The sequence below is a fragment of the Tetrao urogallus genome (assembly GCF_951394365.1).
Source record: "Tetrao urogallus genome assembly, chromosome: 7".
NCBI lineage: Eukaryota > Metazoa > Chordata > Aves > Galliformes > Phasianidae > Tetrao > Tetrao urogallus.
Window position 1 is genome coordinate 4,531,347 of NC_136820.1, and position 17,732 is coordinate 4,549,078.

The 17,732-nt window shown below is 44.8% G+C and overlaps 2 protein-coding genes across 2 annotated transcripts in view; one reads left to right on the plus strand and one right to left on the minus strand.

Moving 5' to 3' along the window:
* Window positions 1-9,008: 9,008 nt before the first annotated feature.
* On the minus strand, window positions 9,009-12,577 carry LSM5 (LSM5 homolog, U6 small nuclear RNA and mRNA degradation associated; the record flags this gene model as incomplete). The annotated part of the gene is made up of 5 exons (XM_079538114.1): window positions 9,009-9,041; window positions 10,685-10,757; window positions 11,373-11,400; window positions 12,161-12,256; window positions 12,532-12,577. 5 exons carry the CDS (start codon window positions 12,575-12,577, stop codon window positions 9,009-9,011), a joined length of 276 nt encoding a protein of 91 aa, XP_079394240.1.
* A 2,904-nt stretch (window positions 12,578-15,481) lies between these two features.
* The window catches only part of AVL9 (AVL9 cell migration associated), a gene marked incomplete at both ends in the record, with an annotated part of 33,874 nt that continues 31,623 nt past the window's right edge, over window positions 15,482-17,732 (plus strand). Inside the window, one exon of the mRNA XM_079538532.1 lies at window positions 15,482-15,574. Coding sequence (XP_079394658.1) covers window positions 15,482-15,574 — 93 coding nt within the window. The remainder of the gene's footprint in view (window positions 15,575-17,732) is intronic.

Here is a 17,732-nt window from a genome sequence, read left to right on the forward strand (position 1 = left end):
AAGCCCTCGCTGCCCGCTCCTCCTCCCTGCGGGAAGTTCGGGGCACGGCCGGCCCGCAGCCCCTCCTGCAGGCGGCTGCGCTCCCGGAGAGAAGAGGGAAGGGGGGAGCCGAGGAGGCTCTCCGGCACCGCCTCCTCCGCCCCTCGGGCACGGCGTGGCTCCTGGGGAGCGTCCCTGCTGCTGAGCCCCGTCCCGGGGACGGGTGTCTGCTGTGGGATGGGAAAGTGCGATCCGCAGCAGGGAATTCACGTTGCCTGCGCCTAGAGAGGTGTGAAAAGAAGCATCGATCCCTCATCTTTCTCCTAAGGGAGCAGGAGTAAATTCAGCACTTTTTACTGCTTCTTAATGTCGTTCTTTGTCCTTGAGTCTACCTCCGAGGGTTACCTTGCCATAAACAGAGGGAAAGGCAACGGTACTGTAGGGTGTGAACAAAGAGCTGAGGTTATTTGTGTCCTTGCGTACATAACTTTTACTTCCTTGAACAGAAAAGCTTAGACATGGGATATATCCCCGCCTGCCTTTGCGACTTCTTCAGGACTCCTTAAGCAATGCAGCATCCAGGCTTGTGCTTGTATTACTCCTGACTGAATAAAACACTGCCTCTAGCAGACAAGATGGACTAGATGATCTCTAGGGGCACCTTCCAACCTCAACTCCTTGGTGATATTGGAATATGAACTGCCATAGCATCACTAACCAAACTGTATTTGCAGCTTACAACAACAGACTGTACTACAATTACAGTCACCAAATGCTATAACAACATCACAGCATCACTACCACAGCTCTTGCACAAACGGGACTTTCTTCAGCTGCTGGAGACTTCCGAATCTGACTTTAATTCCCTATCTGTTAAAAAGGTATCATAAAACTTCTCCAGGGCACTGCAAGTCCTAGAAGTATTTCATTACTGCAGCAATTGGAAGTGTTAAGCGTATATACTGACATGTTTAAGATGACAGTGGTAATATAGCCACACTTTCCAGAGCATCTGTACGTAACACTTTAGTGCTACCAATCAGCAACATGAAAGTAACAGCTAGTTTTATCTCCATCAGCATGGAAGTCCAATAATTGCAGCCTATTATTCCATTTCTTGTCTGGAGGGAAGACAGCACTTCCTGAAGCTGTTCTGCTCTTCCGTGCTTGCTACAGCAGCCTGGTTCTCTCATCTGTTGTTGTGCTCCTGCAAGCAAGATCCCAAGGCAACTCAACACTGATGTAATAACCTCTGAGCAGGAATTTCTTGTGCTAGGGCCGTCCTTCTTTCCTGGACTTTAAGTAGAAGGAGCAAAAGTACTGATGTTGTAATGTTGTAAATCACTGTTGATTTATTAATTAATCCAGACACACTTTTTTAAAAGAAATTAAACCTTTCCTGCCCAACTTGAAGCCAAATTGTACCTATCTGTTACAATTCCACCTTTACCCATGTGCCCCTATGCATTTTTTCCTCAAAGTATCACAAGCAAGCTCTAAATACAAGGTTTCCATAAAACTCCTTCAGACACCTACCACACTCCACACTGTACACAGACTCCAAAAAATCAACATAACATTTGTTCCTGACAAGTATCTTTTGGTGAAGTATAAACTAAAGCTGCCTTACAGTCATGTTACCAATGCAATGGCCAGAGTGGATATTATAGTTAAGGACCCAGAGGCTGTTATTGTTCTGAAATGTAAAGGGAGTGAAATTAGAATCCATCACGGTAACAGATCTGAGTTCAGTTTCCAGCTCTGTTGGCAATGATCTTCTGCTGGTTTATTTCAGCCTAAGGGAAAATTGTGTGTTCAGGATCACTGATTTCCCCATCGTTTTTAAGGCCTTAGATCCAAATAGAAAACTTCCCAAAGATGCAAAGCTAATGCAAATTAACAAAAAGATTTGTAGGAACAAATGACTAAAAACTCCACCCCCACTGGGGGAAAGAGTGCAGCTTTAACTTCTTACCACTCAGTGCAGATCACAAACCTGCAGGAAACGAGGTTTCATGTGTTCCTGGAAACAATAAGGATACCTGCCTCTTCAAATCAGTCGCCAGGACTGTGCCCTGTTTGCACACAAACATTTGTCAGCAGAGGAGGAGTAGACCTGAACTGTATGCTCTGCCCTTCCTCTTGGCCAGGCAACCAACCTTCTGCCAGCAGGTAGGACATTGTATCCCTCGTGGAGGCACACAACAGGAGAGGCAGATATGTGACACCAAGTCTGCTTGTGATACAAAGTCAGAAAGAGGAGCATTGCTCAGCAACCAGAGAACAAGCAGGGGGGAGGAAGAGGAGCACAAGGGGGGGAGAAGAAAGAGCATTCCTGTTCTCCCTCACCAGCAGCCCACCTATTTTAATTAGAGCTATCTGAAGGAGTACTAAAATAATACAGTGTCAGTTTGACATGACAGGCTTTCAAGCAGCAAAGCCAGATCTGTGATCTGATCTGAATCCAGTGTGGATTCAGCCCTTGCATTCTTGCTTTATCTGCTGCTTTTCTCTCTCCTAAAGCATATAAACCCCATCTTTCTCTTGCAGGCTGGTGGGTTTTGCCTGTCCTGCATTACATTACCAACTACCCTGGTTTCAGCTTTGACAGAGTTGATTCCTTTCTTCATGATGTCTTGTAGGATGCTACATTTTGGCTTTAGGAGAAAAACAATGATAACACACCTGTGTTTTAGTTGCTGCTGAGCAATGCTGCATGGAGCCAAGGACACTTCAGCTTCTCAGCTTCTCATAGTGTCCTGCCAGTGAGGGGGGTGAGGGGCACAGGGAGCTGGGGGGTGGGACATCACCAGGACAGCTGACCTGAACTGGCCAAAGGGATTTTCCATACCATATGACATCATGTGAGGGGAACTGAGCGGCGGCTGTTGCTCAGGGACTGGCTGGACGTTGGTCAGAGGGTGGTGAGCAATTGCGTTGTGCATCACTTGTCCTGTTATATTGTTATATTATTGCTTTTGCTATTATTTTCCTTTTCTCTTCCTTTTCTGTCTTGGTGAAATCTGTCTTTTTATCTCAACCCATGAGTTTTGTTTTCTTTGCCTTTTTCTCATCCCACTGGGAGAGGGGGCAAAAGAACAAATGTGTGATGCTGAGCTGCTGCTGGCAGCACAACGCAACCTCGAGACTCAGCAGCATCCTGCAGCCGTGCTACTGCACAGAAACAAATCCCCTCAGCCCCACCAGCCCCTGCACTGATCATCTTTGTAGCACTGCTGCGTGATCTCAAATGAGATCCAGTGACCTCAAATGATGAGAATGAGCTGCCATTTCCTCCTACATGAATAGCTGTGAGCTATTATCTATATGCATATTATACTCATGAGCTCAGACTTACAAACTCTAAGAACACAGCTGTGTGGATTTAATAATAAATATTTGCTAATAAACAATCTATACTGAAGCTCTTAGGTTTATTACTTAGTTATTTGATTCTTGAGTAGCCGGAAACAACTCTGCACATGTAATTTTAGATGCAGAACACAAACCATATATAATAGTAGCATGTGTGCATCTCAGTTATTTTAAACACTCTGCGTGTATTTTAATATGCTCTATGTGTTTTAATGAAGTAGTGTGTAATACACATTAAAACTCTCAGAAGATTTTGGAGGACAGGAGAGGAGAAAATAACCAAAGAGGTGCAAACACACTGTAGGTGCTAAGACAGTCTTGTCTCCGAACATTTTCCTACTGCCCTCTTACAGACATCTGTATTTTAGAACAAAGCTTTTACAGCCTGAGTTTCTGATTCTTTGTGAAATATCTGCAAAAACCCATGAAATCTCACCTAACACTACAACATTAGAAGAAAATTCCAAGAGGTAACCTTCTCACCAGACAGCACTGGTAGTGGAATTCTTCCCTTAGAAAAGTCATGTTTCAATGGTGGGTCTCACCTGCAAGTTCAGAATTTCAGCACTAATCATTTCCCCAAATATTCACAGTACCCAACATCATTACATCATTTGAAATTTCGCACAGAGAGGCTAGTGCAACCAAAACATGCAACTTGTTCCTATTCGCATTGTTCCTCATCCATCCCAACTTGGCTACAGCCATTCCTTGATTTGGTATTTTGAACACCATTCTCACACAAGACCTATAGTTTCCTCACAGGGGAGCAGAGGGCAGTGCTGATCTCTGCTCTCTGGTAGCAGCAACAGGGACCGGGGGAACTGTGTTGGGGACTGCTGAGTCCAAACCCTATGTAGCCAGAAACACCACACTCCATTGATAACAGCATCCACAAGCTCTGCTCTGAGTAAGATTGAGACATTTTGATTGAGACATCTACAGAATAGTTACATTTTTGTTTTTTTTGTAATTGATTATTAAAGATCCACGTAAGCCGTGCTCATGGTGCCATGGGGATGGCCTCTTTCAGTGTTGTGAAATGCCCTCAGTACTGAGCCCTTCTCTTCCTGGGACACTGAGTCCTCCTGGATGAAGTGGTCTTTGCTCCAGCCAGGAGTGGCAGGGCTATACCTGCAGCCCTGGCGGAAGGTCCCACTCCTGCCATCTACTCCAGCTCCCCCTGGGGCTCCTCCATCTCCCTGGAGATGGGCATGGTGGGATGTGCATTGAGATCCCCAGGAGTTGTGTGGGGAGTGCTGAGGAGTTCCTCCTCAGTGGGACTTGCAGGGCTGCCCGATGGAGCAGGGCATGAGGTGGCAGTGGGCTGCAAGGAGATTGCCTGGTGGCTCTCTGCTTTGCACTCTGATGGCAGTGTGATAACACAAAGCAAAGAGCCATCTGCCTGCACTGAGGAGTGGAGGGCACTCATAAGCCTCCTGCAGAGCCAGCAGGTGAGTTGTTTCCTCCTGGTCCACAGGAGGATGCAGCAGGGGCACAACGTGTGCTTGCAGGCAACCATGCAGGTGTCAGAGCCTCCAGTCACGGCAGATGAAAAATGATTTCTCTTTGCTCATGCCCTTCCCACTACAGTGGGCTGGGAGATGAACAGCTGCTTCCTTGCTGTGCCACTACAGCAGGGGCTTCACACTCCGAGGAGGCCACTGTCAGTGGCTGCCCTGCAGCAAGCAGCAGTGTCCCAGACCCTCAGCCAGAAACCCTCCTGACCCTACAGCTGGCCCATCTCATGCTCCCCTCTGGCACAGGGTCAGGCATCAGTTGCAGAAACCCTAGCAGTTTCCTGAACCCCAGCACCCACCGCACAGTTACTGCAGGGCCATGTCCCCACACTGCTCAATTCTGCTGTCTCAAGTGCACTTCTTAGGGCCCTGCTGCCTGAGCCAGGGAAATGCAGGCAATGCTGTAGGGATGGGCGCTGACACATCTCCCAGAGCCCCACAGCACAACCCAAGGAAGACCTGCTAGTTTTTCCAAGCCTCACAAATGTGCTCAGCCTGAGACAAGATAAGCCTGGCTGGGCGAGGCTCTACTGTGCCCCAGTATACGCAGTAGAGGGCCATCAGGTCACAGTCCATCGCCTGGTGCCATCACACAACATTACTTTGTGAATTCAAAACCCTTGCTTGGTGTTCAGCCCAAGGAAAGCTAGAGAGGGACTCTTCACCAAGAGTACAGCGATTGGACAGTTTAAATTAGAAAGTAGATTTAGATTGGATATTTGGAATAAATTCTTTCATACGGGGGTCATGAGGCACTGCAGTTGTGGATGTCCCAAGGTCTGGCTGGATAGGGCACTGAGCAGCCCATGGTCTAGAGAAAGGTGTCCCTACCCATGGCAGGGTGCTTGAAACTAGACCATCTCTAACATCCTTTCCAATCCAAACCACTCTATGAACTCTAATTACTAGCTAAGTGTGTGGATAATTAGTTATACATAGCTAACAAAGAATGTGTATCCAGTATGAATAGAACACAGAAACTCAGTCTCTTTCCTACAATAACATGGCCATAATTACTAGCCATAACTGCAATTTCTCTACAGCAATATAGCCATAATGTATTCATTCACTCTTCCCTCTAAATGATCATAATAAGGAACAGCAGCATGAAGCTTAATTTAGCAATTGCTGGGCAAAACAAACAAACAAACAAACAAAAAAACCTTACAGAATACTGTACGGCAGACCAAAGAACAATTCACCTTGCCTTAAAACCCACTAACATTTCTATTTCAAGATGGCCCCATTACTTGAGTTTTTATATAAGCTTGATGGGGGATGGGATGGGAAAATCTGCAATGCAAGAGAGGCTTAATTAAACCGAGAGACCTATCCACTTTGTCACCTGGGACTATTACCATAGTGAAATACTTTTTATAGGCATCAGCAACCTAACAAACACATGCCAATTATTTGAATTAAAGTGGAAATCCTTTTGCCTAAGTGCTTGTGACACCACCCATCCTTTGGGAGCTTCCTGCATGTCAAAGAAGTAAATAGAGAAACGGAGAAAAAAAAATAAATCATGAAATCAGCAGGAAAAAGCTTCCTTGCACTTTCAAAGCAACAGCCGATGGGACTACTAAACACAATGCAGATCAGACCACTCCAGAATACTTTCAAATATTCAGCTCATAGTTACAAATCTTTCCATCTTACAATGCGAGCAGCATTAAATGGGAACAGCATTTAGAAGAAATGAAACTGTCTTCAGAGTGATGTCTGCAAGTCATGAAGGAAAATGCCCTCCTAGGACAACGCTTAGCACGTCCTCTGAGGGGAGCATACAACCAACAGAACAAGGAAGCAAAGGAACACAATTTTTATTTTAATTCTGGAAGAAACAAAATCCTGACAGCACAAAATATCTGTGCTGCTTGAATAAAACTCCTGAGAGAAACAAGTTTCCCTTTCCCTTTGAAAGGTTGCTTTTAAGCCAGTATCTGTTTTTTCCCTCCCAACACAAAAAAACCCTACTCTTCAGCAATGCTTTCAAAACACTGCATGGCATACACTAAAGTATGTATAGAACTACTACACTGGCTGGAAATCTTTGAAGTGCTCCAGTGAAAAGACTCATTTGTAGGAAATAAGGATCCAAACAAAGATGTTTTAATCAAATACATGTGTTTTTTGTTATAAGTATTTTAGTTGACATACTTTATAAAAAGCTGGAAATGAAAAACCATTCAGGAAGTCAGTCATAGAATTCTCAGGTTGGAAAAGACAGTAAAGATCATCAAGTCCTACCACAACCTAACCAAGCTACCCTAACTCCCCACAACTAAATCATGTCCCTGAGCACCATCCAGCTTTTAAACACATCCAGGGATGGTGACTCCACCACCTCCCTGGGGAGCCTATTCCAGTGATTAACAGCCCGGTAAAGAAGTTTCTCCTGATATCCAACATAAACTTACCCTGGTGCAACTTGAGAAGAGAACAGTGAGAAGAGACTAGCCCTACCCTTGCTGCAAGCACCTTTCAGGTATTTGAAGAAAGCAGTAAGGTCTCCCCTCAGCCACCTCTTCCCAGACTGAACAGCCCCAGTTCCTTCAGTCTCTCCTCACAGGCCATATTCTCCAAGCCCTTCCCCAGCCTTGCTGCCCTTCTTTGGTCCTGCTCCAGCACCTCCATGTCCTTTCTGTGCTGAGGTGCCCAAAACTGAACACAGCACTCGAGGTGAGGCCTCACCAATGCCAAGTGCAGGGCAGGATGACTGCCCTGGTCCTGCTCACCACAGCATTCCTGATACAAGCCAGGATAAATGTAATGCTTAGATTCAACGATGACAACTGCAGATGATATATCCAGAAGAATTAGGTCTTAATGAGCACGTTCCCTGGAGAAGAGAGCGCCTCTTTCCCCTGAAAAAGCTAAAGCAAGAAATACTCAACATACGTCAATCTGAAACCCAGCTAATAGAACACAGCTCTTTGTCAGATACAGCAAAGCAAAAGGACCCAGGGCTACTTCCTCACAGAATTCTGCTCCCAAACTCCTACCTTCAACTCTCATTTCCACTTCTGGTAATGGGAAGGTAAGGCATTTCCTCCTGCCTCCGAGTCCATACTCTACCCTATGTATCTGTAGCAACAGCAGGCACCTGCAGTTCTTCACCAAAGAGATTCAAACATAGGAATCAGGTAAGTAGTATATGATGGAAGTACAAGCTGCACTGGACATGATTCAGAATCAGATGTTTGCTCACCTGAATGACTAACACATACACCAATGTCTTACTTCATAGAAATTCTCCTGAAGCAGTAGTTACCCCCAGCATCTGCCAACTCCTTCAATCACAGGAAAACAAAATGAGAGATGATCTTTTGACTAAAATGACAACCCTGAACTCTAAGCTGCCATGTGCAGCTCCTAGCTTAAAAGTATAAACAGCACCACTTAGTGGTAAAGATGAAATCAGCACTGATACGAATTTAAAAGTTTTACCAGCCTTTTACTGCTGAATATGGACTGAGGTCTGGCCTGTCTGCTCTTATGTGCCAAATATAGTTAGCATCTTTACTGTAAGAAAGTGTATGTACCAAGCAAAAGATGGCCAAGAGAGCTGAAACTCACACAGCAAAACCAAAGGCTGCTGAGCATCAAATGGATGCATTCACTTGGCAAGTGCTACCAGAATCCTACTACACTTTTCCACGTGGCTTCTGCTGCCACAGCATGAAGCAGAGTTTAAACAAAGGATCCAGCTCTGTGTTGACTGTATTCCAATTAAGAAATATGCTCGTATTATATATAGGACTGGGCCATAAATGACTGCAATAAACAGAAAACCAGAAAGCTGAACGTAACTGAAACATGGTTTTAAACTGATTGATGGAATAGAAAAACAGCTCTTATAAACTGATGCTCTTACATGACAAAATACAACACTTAACAAAACAAAAGCCTTTATTCTGAGCAAATCAGTATGTCTTTACAAGAAAGTCATGATTTCAACTTACAAAGTCAGCATTAGCAATGCACCTTTCCTGAACAGGAAATCTTTGTTTTTTATCAAATGTCAAAATTGCTAGTATGTAAACAAAAAACCAACCAAAAAAGCCCACCCACACCCCAAGGCTCTGCTTAGATGATGTATAACATGTCTTCAGAGACGACATCTGTATCAATTTATACTTCAGGTCCTTCTCCCCCAGGAACCAGCTGCAAAAGAAGAAGATAATTTTGTCTTAGCACCATGGATTTGAGTTATTCAAATTCATACATGACAGTTCTTCCTTTAAAACATTTTAGCAGGTAAGAACTTCGCAGTAGACCACAAAAATAGTTTTCTGATTCATTATTGTCTCAAAAAAGGAAGTCAGTCACTAAAAGAGGAGCGCATGTCAAAGAGAAACTCCAAAACACAAAGAACGCTTAACAGTGTGCAGGAAGGATTCCTAAGTAACACATAGTATATTTTTTGTCCTTGTTATTCATTCCAAGATGATGATTCCATCTCGGAACTCTACAGTTTGTTTTCAAAAGGACAAAGAATCATGCCTCCTTTCAAGAGCATTTCTTCAATTGCTGATTCTTCTCCAGACCACTGCTATGCCGAAAAGTTCTTTTGCTCTTTCCGACTTCTAGTGATAATCAAAGCTTCTACAGGTATATATGTAAGACTGAACCTTTCTACAGACAGTAGGAAACAAGCCAGCACAGTATTTTCCTGTGAATAAAGAGCTGAAGAGTAAATATAAAAGGAAATATTAAAGAAAAAAAAAAAAAGGTAAATAAGGGAAAAAAAACAAACAAACAAACATCATTTTACTTGTATTTTTTTAACAATAAGCAGCACACCTCCAAAATACAAAGACCTGGGGTGCTCTTGAGACAGAGTCAGTAATTTTATGGCATCGTTTCCTTGACGTAGTAAGATGTACCCTTAAAAGAGGCACAAGATCCCCAGTACAGAAGCACAGTCGGGTTTTGCTGAATATGTGTACTTTAAGGATCACTAGCACCTTCTTCAAGGGAAGAATGCCTCCGGACCAATTGGACGATAATTATTTTACCCATAAAAGCAAGAAAAGGTTTTGAAATTAAGTCAAAATAGCGTTTACTCAGAACAGTGAGATAGCAATGTGGTGATTATTCCCCATTCACACAGAGCAGACAGACTCAAGTCAGCTCTCCTCCTCTCTTGCCACCAAAACACGAATGCCCTTATGCAGGAAGTCCAGATTTTGCAGTCATCTGTGCAGGTAAGCAAATGAAGCACTCCAAGTCTGCTGTTGTAGTAAAGTATCTAAGAAGCTGCAGAATTCACTTAGTACTAAAACAATATTGCAGTTATGCATCACTGATCTACACACATCAGCGAGTAACAAACAAGAAGCGCTTCTGATTTGTTATAGTCCAACAAAGCTCCACCTTATTATTTTTGTCAGTGCTAGACATCACATGATAATGATTAATAATAGCCAAGTAATTTAACAAGCTTGTAAGCATCCAAGCTGCTGCAAATACATCTAGACATAATGGATGTATCCCACCCCAGAGACTTACAGACACTCATGAGTTAAAAGCCACTGTGTCAACCAGACTCTTACAAAGATTCCCTCACACACCTTATTAAAAACCAAAAATGCATTTACCAAAATAAAATTGTTGTCATGCTCACACTCCTCTTGTCATGCATTTTAAACTATAAAATATATGAAATGTAGCAATAAGATCACATTTCCAGCATCACTCATAAAGACATATGCCTTGGAAACTAGGTAAGTAGCTCAAGTGGTTGAATTCAATCACAGATTTACAGGTAAAGAAACACAAGCAGACTTTTTGCAGTGATGACTTACCATTGTTATGTTATTTCCATTTAGCAAAATCTGGTCTAGTTTTGTGATTCTTCTGCCTTCAGGCGTGATCTCACTGAAGCAATATTAGAAAAAAATATGAGCATATAATCATCAGCAATGGTTACAGTTTTGATTGCAGCACAGATGCAAATCCACATATTAAGATGACATTTACTGGGAATAACACTGCAGCATCATCTTGATACACTGACCCCCTAGGCAGGGAAAGTCACTTGGCAACTAAATAAATTTGTTGCACTTTTCTGTTCAGCACATAAAAACACAGATTTGCCCTCTAAAACTTGGCAATTTCTTCAATAACACTGATCCTCAAAATAGGTTTCAAAGAGCAACGCTGCATAAGGTAAAAAGTATTTAATCCTTTAGTCTGACAACTTATTAATTAACTAGCCATTGTGGCAATGTAAAAAACACAACTGGAAAGTTCAACAGAGAACCCATGCAAAATTAAGGTTACAAACTAGGAATTTGGTTCTGAGCATTCACTGAAATAAATCATGCAAAACCACTATGACATGGCTGTCCTGAACAGATCATCCTGTATAGTTTAGGTCCAGGATAAAAACTGCTCAGTTTGTAAGTATTTGTGTTTGAACAGACCTTATACCACATTCTTTCTGAGGAAAGCCAAGTTTAAATAGCAACGAGAAGCAAAAGCAATACTTACAATTCTGTAACATCTTCTAACACCATATCTGAAAGTTCAGTTTCAAGGAAAATAAGGTCCAAATTTCTTTTCATAGAATGACTTAAGTTAGAAGGGACCTTAAAGCCCACCCAGTCCTCAATAAAGACCAACCCCCTGCCATGGGTAGGCTGCCACCCACTACATCATCCTGCCACAGGGCCCATCCAGCCTGGCCTCGTACACAGGAACAGAAGCATCCACAGCTTCTCTGGGCAGCCTGTTGTCAGTGCCTAAGCACCCTCTCAGTAAAAAAAAAATCCTCCTAACATCTAATCTAACTCTCCTCTCTTTAATTTAAAACCATCTCCCTTTTTCCCCATCACCACCAGACCATGTAAAAAGTCTCTCCTACTTATAAGCTCTCTTCAAGTACTGGAAGGCCACAGTGAGGTCTCCCTGGAGCCTTCTCCAAGCTAAACAATCCCAGTTCCCTCACCCTTCCCTCACAGGAGAGGTGCTGCAGCCCTCTGATCACCTTCATGGCCCTCCTCTGCAGCTGCTCCAACAGCTCTGCATCCTCCCTGTGCTGGGGACCCCATGCCTGGACACAATGCTGCAGATGGGGCCTCACAAGGGCAGAACAGAGTTGAGCGATTCATTTCTATTTTACACTAAACTATGATTTTTGCTGCCAAAAAACACAAACAAACAAACAAACCCAGAAGCAAACCAAAACCTGATACCAAACAGCTTAATATAGTGAACAATAAACGAGCTGAGTCCCCCCATGAAGCTGATGCCCACCGATAACATCCACCAAAGGATACTGACAAAGTCATCAAATCCCAGCAGCGTCCCGACAATCTCCTTATCGCTTTTCATCACGATATGGATGCGAGAACCTATACATTTGTCCACAAGCTCTGTAGGCGTAAAAACCACAGCAATAAAGTGCGTCAGTGTATTTACACGAACCCAATCGACCCAGAGGTGCCTTCCGAGGCGGCCGAGCCACGGTACGACGCTCCAGCTCCCACCATCTCCGACCGACCGGGAGCAACGGTTCCCTCACGGCAACGCTACGCCCGCCGCACGTATCTCCCCAGTTACCCCCTGTCATGGCCTCCCCCACCGCGGTCACGGCCCTCCTCCCTCCCCGCCCGACCCCACGCGGGAGCCCGCCTGCAGCGCAGCGCACCGAGCGGCAGGAGCTGCGACGGGTTGGTGCTCGCGTTGGCCGCCATATTGCCGCCAGACCTGGGCAATCGCTGCCGCTTCCCGCCGAAGTAGAGGCTGTGGAGGGCGGGACGCAGCCCTGAGTAGCAGCCGGCAGAGCGCTCGTTCGGCCGCCGCCGCTTCTCTCCTCTAATGGTGTTTTACCAGATTTTCACCTCCTATTTATTTCCAAGGAGGAGTGCAATAACACTGCTCAACAGAGCGATTTCCCAGCTACAAAACTGTTTTTCAACATAGTCACCACCATTAGCTGCGCATTTTCCCCAGCCAAGAGCAAGAGCTTGCATGCTGTGCTCATTAGAGTCTGCCCCAGTGAAAGAAAGCGATCCACGGTCACTGCTGCTAGTTTGAAATGGACCGCCTGCTCTCTGCTGTGCTGACACAGAACCATAGAATCACAGAACTGAGTCGGAAGGAGCCCTTACGGGTTATCTAGTCCAATGCCCTGCAGTCAACAGGGGCACATACAGCTAGAGCAGGTTGCTCAGAGTCCCATCCAGTCTGATCTTGAATGCCTCCAGAGACAGGGCGTCCACCACCTCTCTGGTCATAGAATCACAGAATCATAGAATGGCCTGGGTTGAAAAGGACCACAGAGATCATCTGGTTTCAACCCCCTGCTGTGTGCAGGGTCACCAACCAGCAGCCCAGGCTGCCCAGAGCCACATCCAGCCTGGCCTTGAATGCCTGCAGGGATGGGGCATCCACAGCCTCCTTGGGCAACCTGTGCCAGTGCCTCACCAGCCTCTGGGTGAAAAACTTCCTCTAATATCCAACCTAAACCTCCCCTGTCTCAGTTTAAAACCATTCTCCCTTGTCCTATCACTGTCCACCCTCATAAACAGCCGTTCCCCCTCCTGTTTATATGCTCCCTTCAAGTTCTGGAAGGCTGCAGTATGTTTCCCTGAAGCTTTCTCTTCTCCAAGCTGAGCAATCCCAGTTCACTCAACCTTTCCTCACAGGAGAAGTACTCCAGCCCTGTGAACATCTACCTTCGCTGTAAACAAATTTTTCCTTATACCCATTTGAAATCTCTCCTCTTTTAGCTTGAAACCATTTACCCTTGTCCTCTCACAACAGGCCCTGCTGAAAAGTTTGTCCCTTTCTTTCTTATATCCCCCCTTTATACTGACAGGCTGCTATCAGAACCCCCAGAGCCTTCTCTTCTCCAGGCTGAACAGCCCCAGCTGCCAATGGGTGCCATTTTCTCCACACAGAGGAATTCAGTTCCACACCTTTGTTTCAGATGCACTTCCATGTCAGATGCCACTTGGTCAGACTGCCCCTCCGCTACCAGCTGTCACACAGCAACAAAATATATTGGCAGGAATATTGGCAGGAAGGTTCAACCCTTAATGCCATACCACCAACATCCACCTCTGACATCATGGGCCAACATAATAAAACAGGAGGCACTACTTTTAGAGCAGCTCTGGTATATATGGCTGAATTTTTATTGATATCTATTAGATATACATTGAGAAAGAAAACTCCAGTAGGAACTTCTTTTCTAAGAGCTTCTGTTTGGTTGCAGCTCTACCCTTCCTTCCTTTTACATAAAAAACAACCATGTCAGCTGTGAAGAAGGATGCTGTCAATCAGTTTTCCTGGAACAGGCTCGCACTGTTCAGTCCCACATTTAACATTTTTATTGCCTTAGTGAGAAAGAAAATTTCAAGCAGTGAAAAAAATCCAATCATCTATTCAGAGAAGCAATAAGCCACCATTATTCAGCAGTATCATGGAGAAGCCTCAGGAATGCAAACCCGTAGCTGTGAGAGCAGTGCTAGTCTGCCCTTTATTTAATGAACTGAGGATGAGTTCTAAGTACTCCCATTTGTCTTCTCTTGCTTTATCTCATTTCTGCGAGAGATAATGGATAAGGTTGGGTTCTTTTTTTCCCTTTTTTTTTTTTTTTTTTTAATTACACTAAATATCATGAAAGTAAGTTGCAGAATAAAACCAGTAAGAATTCATTCAGTTGCCAGTGCTGGATTGTTCCTTGTAGCTTATCTTTTGCTCCCTAAAGTATATATAATGGCACCTTTGTTGAAACGGAGGAACAATACGTAATTACGTGCTTTATTGCTATAATTTGAGACTCTGTGTATTGTGTTAGCAATGAGATTTTCTCTGAGCACTATTCTTTTATAGTTCTTTTCAAAAAGACCATCTTCCTCTGATTTCCACAGAGGACCTTAGAGACGCGAGCACAATCTCTGCTAAGTGCTGATGGTTTAAACAAACCGAACCAAATCACCAAGGTTAATGAGGGAGCGTGATCAGGGGGCAGGCAGGTGAGGATCATTCATTTTTGCCTCCCTAAATTTGCACTCGCTCTCAGATAAGCCTTTGAACCATCTCTCTCAGGTTACCATAATACACATTTAACAGCAGAACAGCACGAGCAGCAGCAGCACAAACTTGATTTTGCTGATTGACGTTCAGCAACCAGAGTGCATTGACATCCTATCGGGCTCCAGCTCGGCCTGCCATGGGCCTGCACGGCCTCCACCCGAGACGAGGCAGGGTGCAGATGCAGCTCTCTGCACTGTGACGGGGCTCTGAGTTAAAAGAGAGAAGAGCTCTCTCTCTCCCTTCTCAGCCGGCAGCAACCCTGCTGAAATTTTAATAAAATACCCTTGAATTTTAATAAAGCACCCTTAAATTTTAATAAAACCAAGCACTTTTCCACGCGGGTCTCCTCGCAGCCGAGTATCGCCGGGAGCCGAGGGACACAACGCGGCTGGGGGCAGGGCGAGGGGAACGAGGGCGGCCCCGCCCCGCCTCCTCCCGCCGGGCGCTGCGGAAGCGCAGTCGGCTGAGGTCCGTCCCTCCGGTCTTCGGCACCGGGAGGCGGAGCGAGAGCCCGGCCCGGGCGGTATCCTCCCGAGCGGCCATCGGCGGGCTCCATGGAGAAGCGGGGCGCGCCGCCGGCCGCCCTTCCGCGGGGTCCGGTGCTGCACATCGTGGTGGTGGGCTTCCATCACAAGAAGGGTTGCCAGGTGAGGGGCGCGGTGCTGGGCCCCGGGAGCCCGCCCCGGTTCCGGGCTGGGCGAGCCGCCGCCGGTGCGGGCTGTGGGGTGCCGGGGCCGGGCGGCAGCGTGCCGTGCGGGGCTGCCTGGAGGAGACGGGGCCTCCCGACAGCCGTGCACCGCCGGCGTCCCGTAGGCCCTCCGTGTCCTGTGTTTCGTAGGTGTTTTGTGCCCTCGTTGCGTTTCCTCCTTTGCTCTCCAACTTAATCTTGGCGAGGCTGTTGCAGGAAGGATTTTTTTTTTTTTGCATTTGATCCAATTCAAACTCTTTTTTTCAAGTCTTACATGAAGGGATGCATCTGACGTTTAAACTTATGCAGTCGTTGCACGTTCTGTGACAGGGCAGAATCTAGGAACCTGAGGAGATTGCGTTCTCTGCTTTGGAAGGCAGCGCCGTGCTCAAGAAAGCAAATAGTTTTCAAATGATGAATAACTTCTCATCACATGATTGCTAGTTTGTTTTTAAATGTTGTGGAGCTCCAGGGTAACTCCGAATGCTTGGTCTTTTCATTCCTAAAGTAAAAGAAAACCGTAGGAATCAGATTTTGTTGCCCAGCTCGTCTCCAAATGTCACTCTTTTATTATACAGCAGATACTGTAAGGTTGGGCTCGACCTGCAGTGAGTCTGCAGGACTAGCAGCCTTTCTTTAAGCAGATGGTTTTTTGAAGTGGTCCAATCTACTTTGGTTGCTGGAGAACTGAAGCAATCCAGTTAAGGGAGCACTGCTGCAGCAGTGTGCTTCAGCATTTCTAGAAGTTCTTTAGAGAGTGACAGGAGGCAGATCAGTCTTTTCCATGGAGCTTTCTGTCTTTACAAGCATTCTGAAAGCATTATTTTATGCTGTGTTTGCTATCTGAGAATTTGTTCTGATGTGAACATCATATTTGTATAAGTTACCCAGGAGTTAAGTCAGTATTTGTTAATAATTCAGGAAATTAAACAAGCTCAGGATGATAACATGTAAAAAAAAAAACCAAACTCATATCACGGTGGCTAAAGCTGAGGAGTGGTCATTCATTGTACGTGTTCTTAAATCCATTTTTCCAAGAGGTCTGCATGGTTTTATCATGCATCCTTTCTTCTCGAGGCATCCAGCATCTGTTCCTGGGATCAGTTTCCAGATGTAATTAGATCACCTTGGGTTGCAAGGTTTGCAATATTTAGCAAGTTGCTTTCTTGCCAAATACTGCTAAGAGATGAAGATCCATTGAGTGTCTTAGGAAGAACATTTATAAAGGTGCCCTCGCCCTTGTTGTTGGCCACTTAGAAAAAACATAGGTTGGAGACAAAAGTGGATGTGGCTTTCATCATATCTGAGTTTGTACTACTTGTAACATTATGCAGGTTGGATGCAATAGCAAACCAAAACTATGAATAATATCAAATTTTACCTTGAAGCCAGTAATATGGTTTTAGAAGTGATTTTTCAAGTGTTGTCAAAAAATGGATGGGAAGAACTTCAAGTTTTCTGTTTTTCTATCTTGAGACATTAATAGGAGAATTTGCAGAGGAAGCTCGTTCGGGAGGGAGAAGCAGTAGCAGTGTCACCAGAATAAGAGCTGCAGGAATATAAGTACGTTTTTTAGAGCCACAAACAGCCTGGCTTTCTGAAGGAAAGCCAACTACAGCAGTCTTCAGGCACATTAATGTAAAAAGAACTGGATGAGGGAAGTTGCTAAGCAGAAAGGGAGGCTTATTTCTTTCAATCATATGCAGATTATTTTAAACAAATTCTTTGTCATCTTTTTCAGTGAAAGTAATGATATCAAGCATGAGAATAAAGATGGGATGGGGAGGCAAAGCAGAAGTTCCATTGGCTTGATTAAAGAATTCAGATAGCTCGTTTCAGAATTTAAGAAGAATTCATCCGTGACACTGGAGCACTAAGAACAAGGCTTCTAAATGTGTTCTAGCTCTGACTAAACAGATTTGTTACTGAAATACATAGAATGTATCCAAAAAGAACTGAAGGCAGGGAGATGCACAGCCACAGCCTAATGAGCTTCATCAGCAGCATGCAAGGCTCTAGAGAATTTGTGAAGGCAAGAATTTAATTAACAATATGAAAATAAGTAGAGTGAGGCCTATGTGGATTCGCTAAAGATAGCTCATGCCTGACTGGCCTGC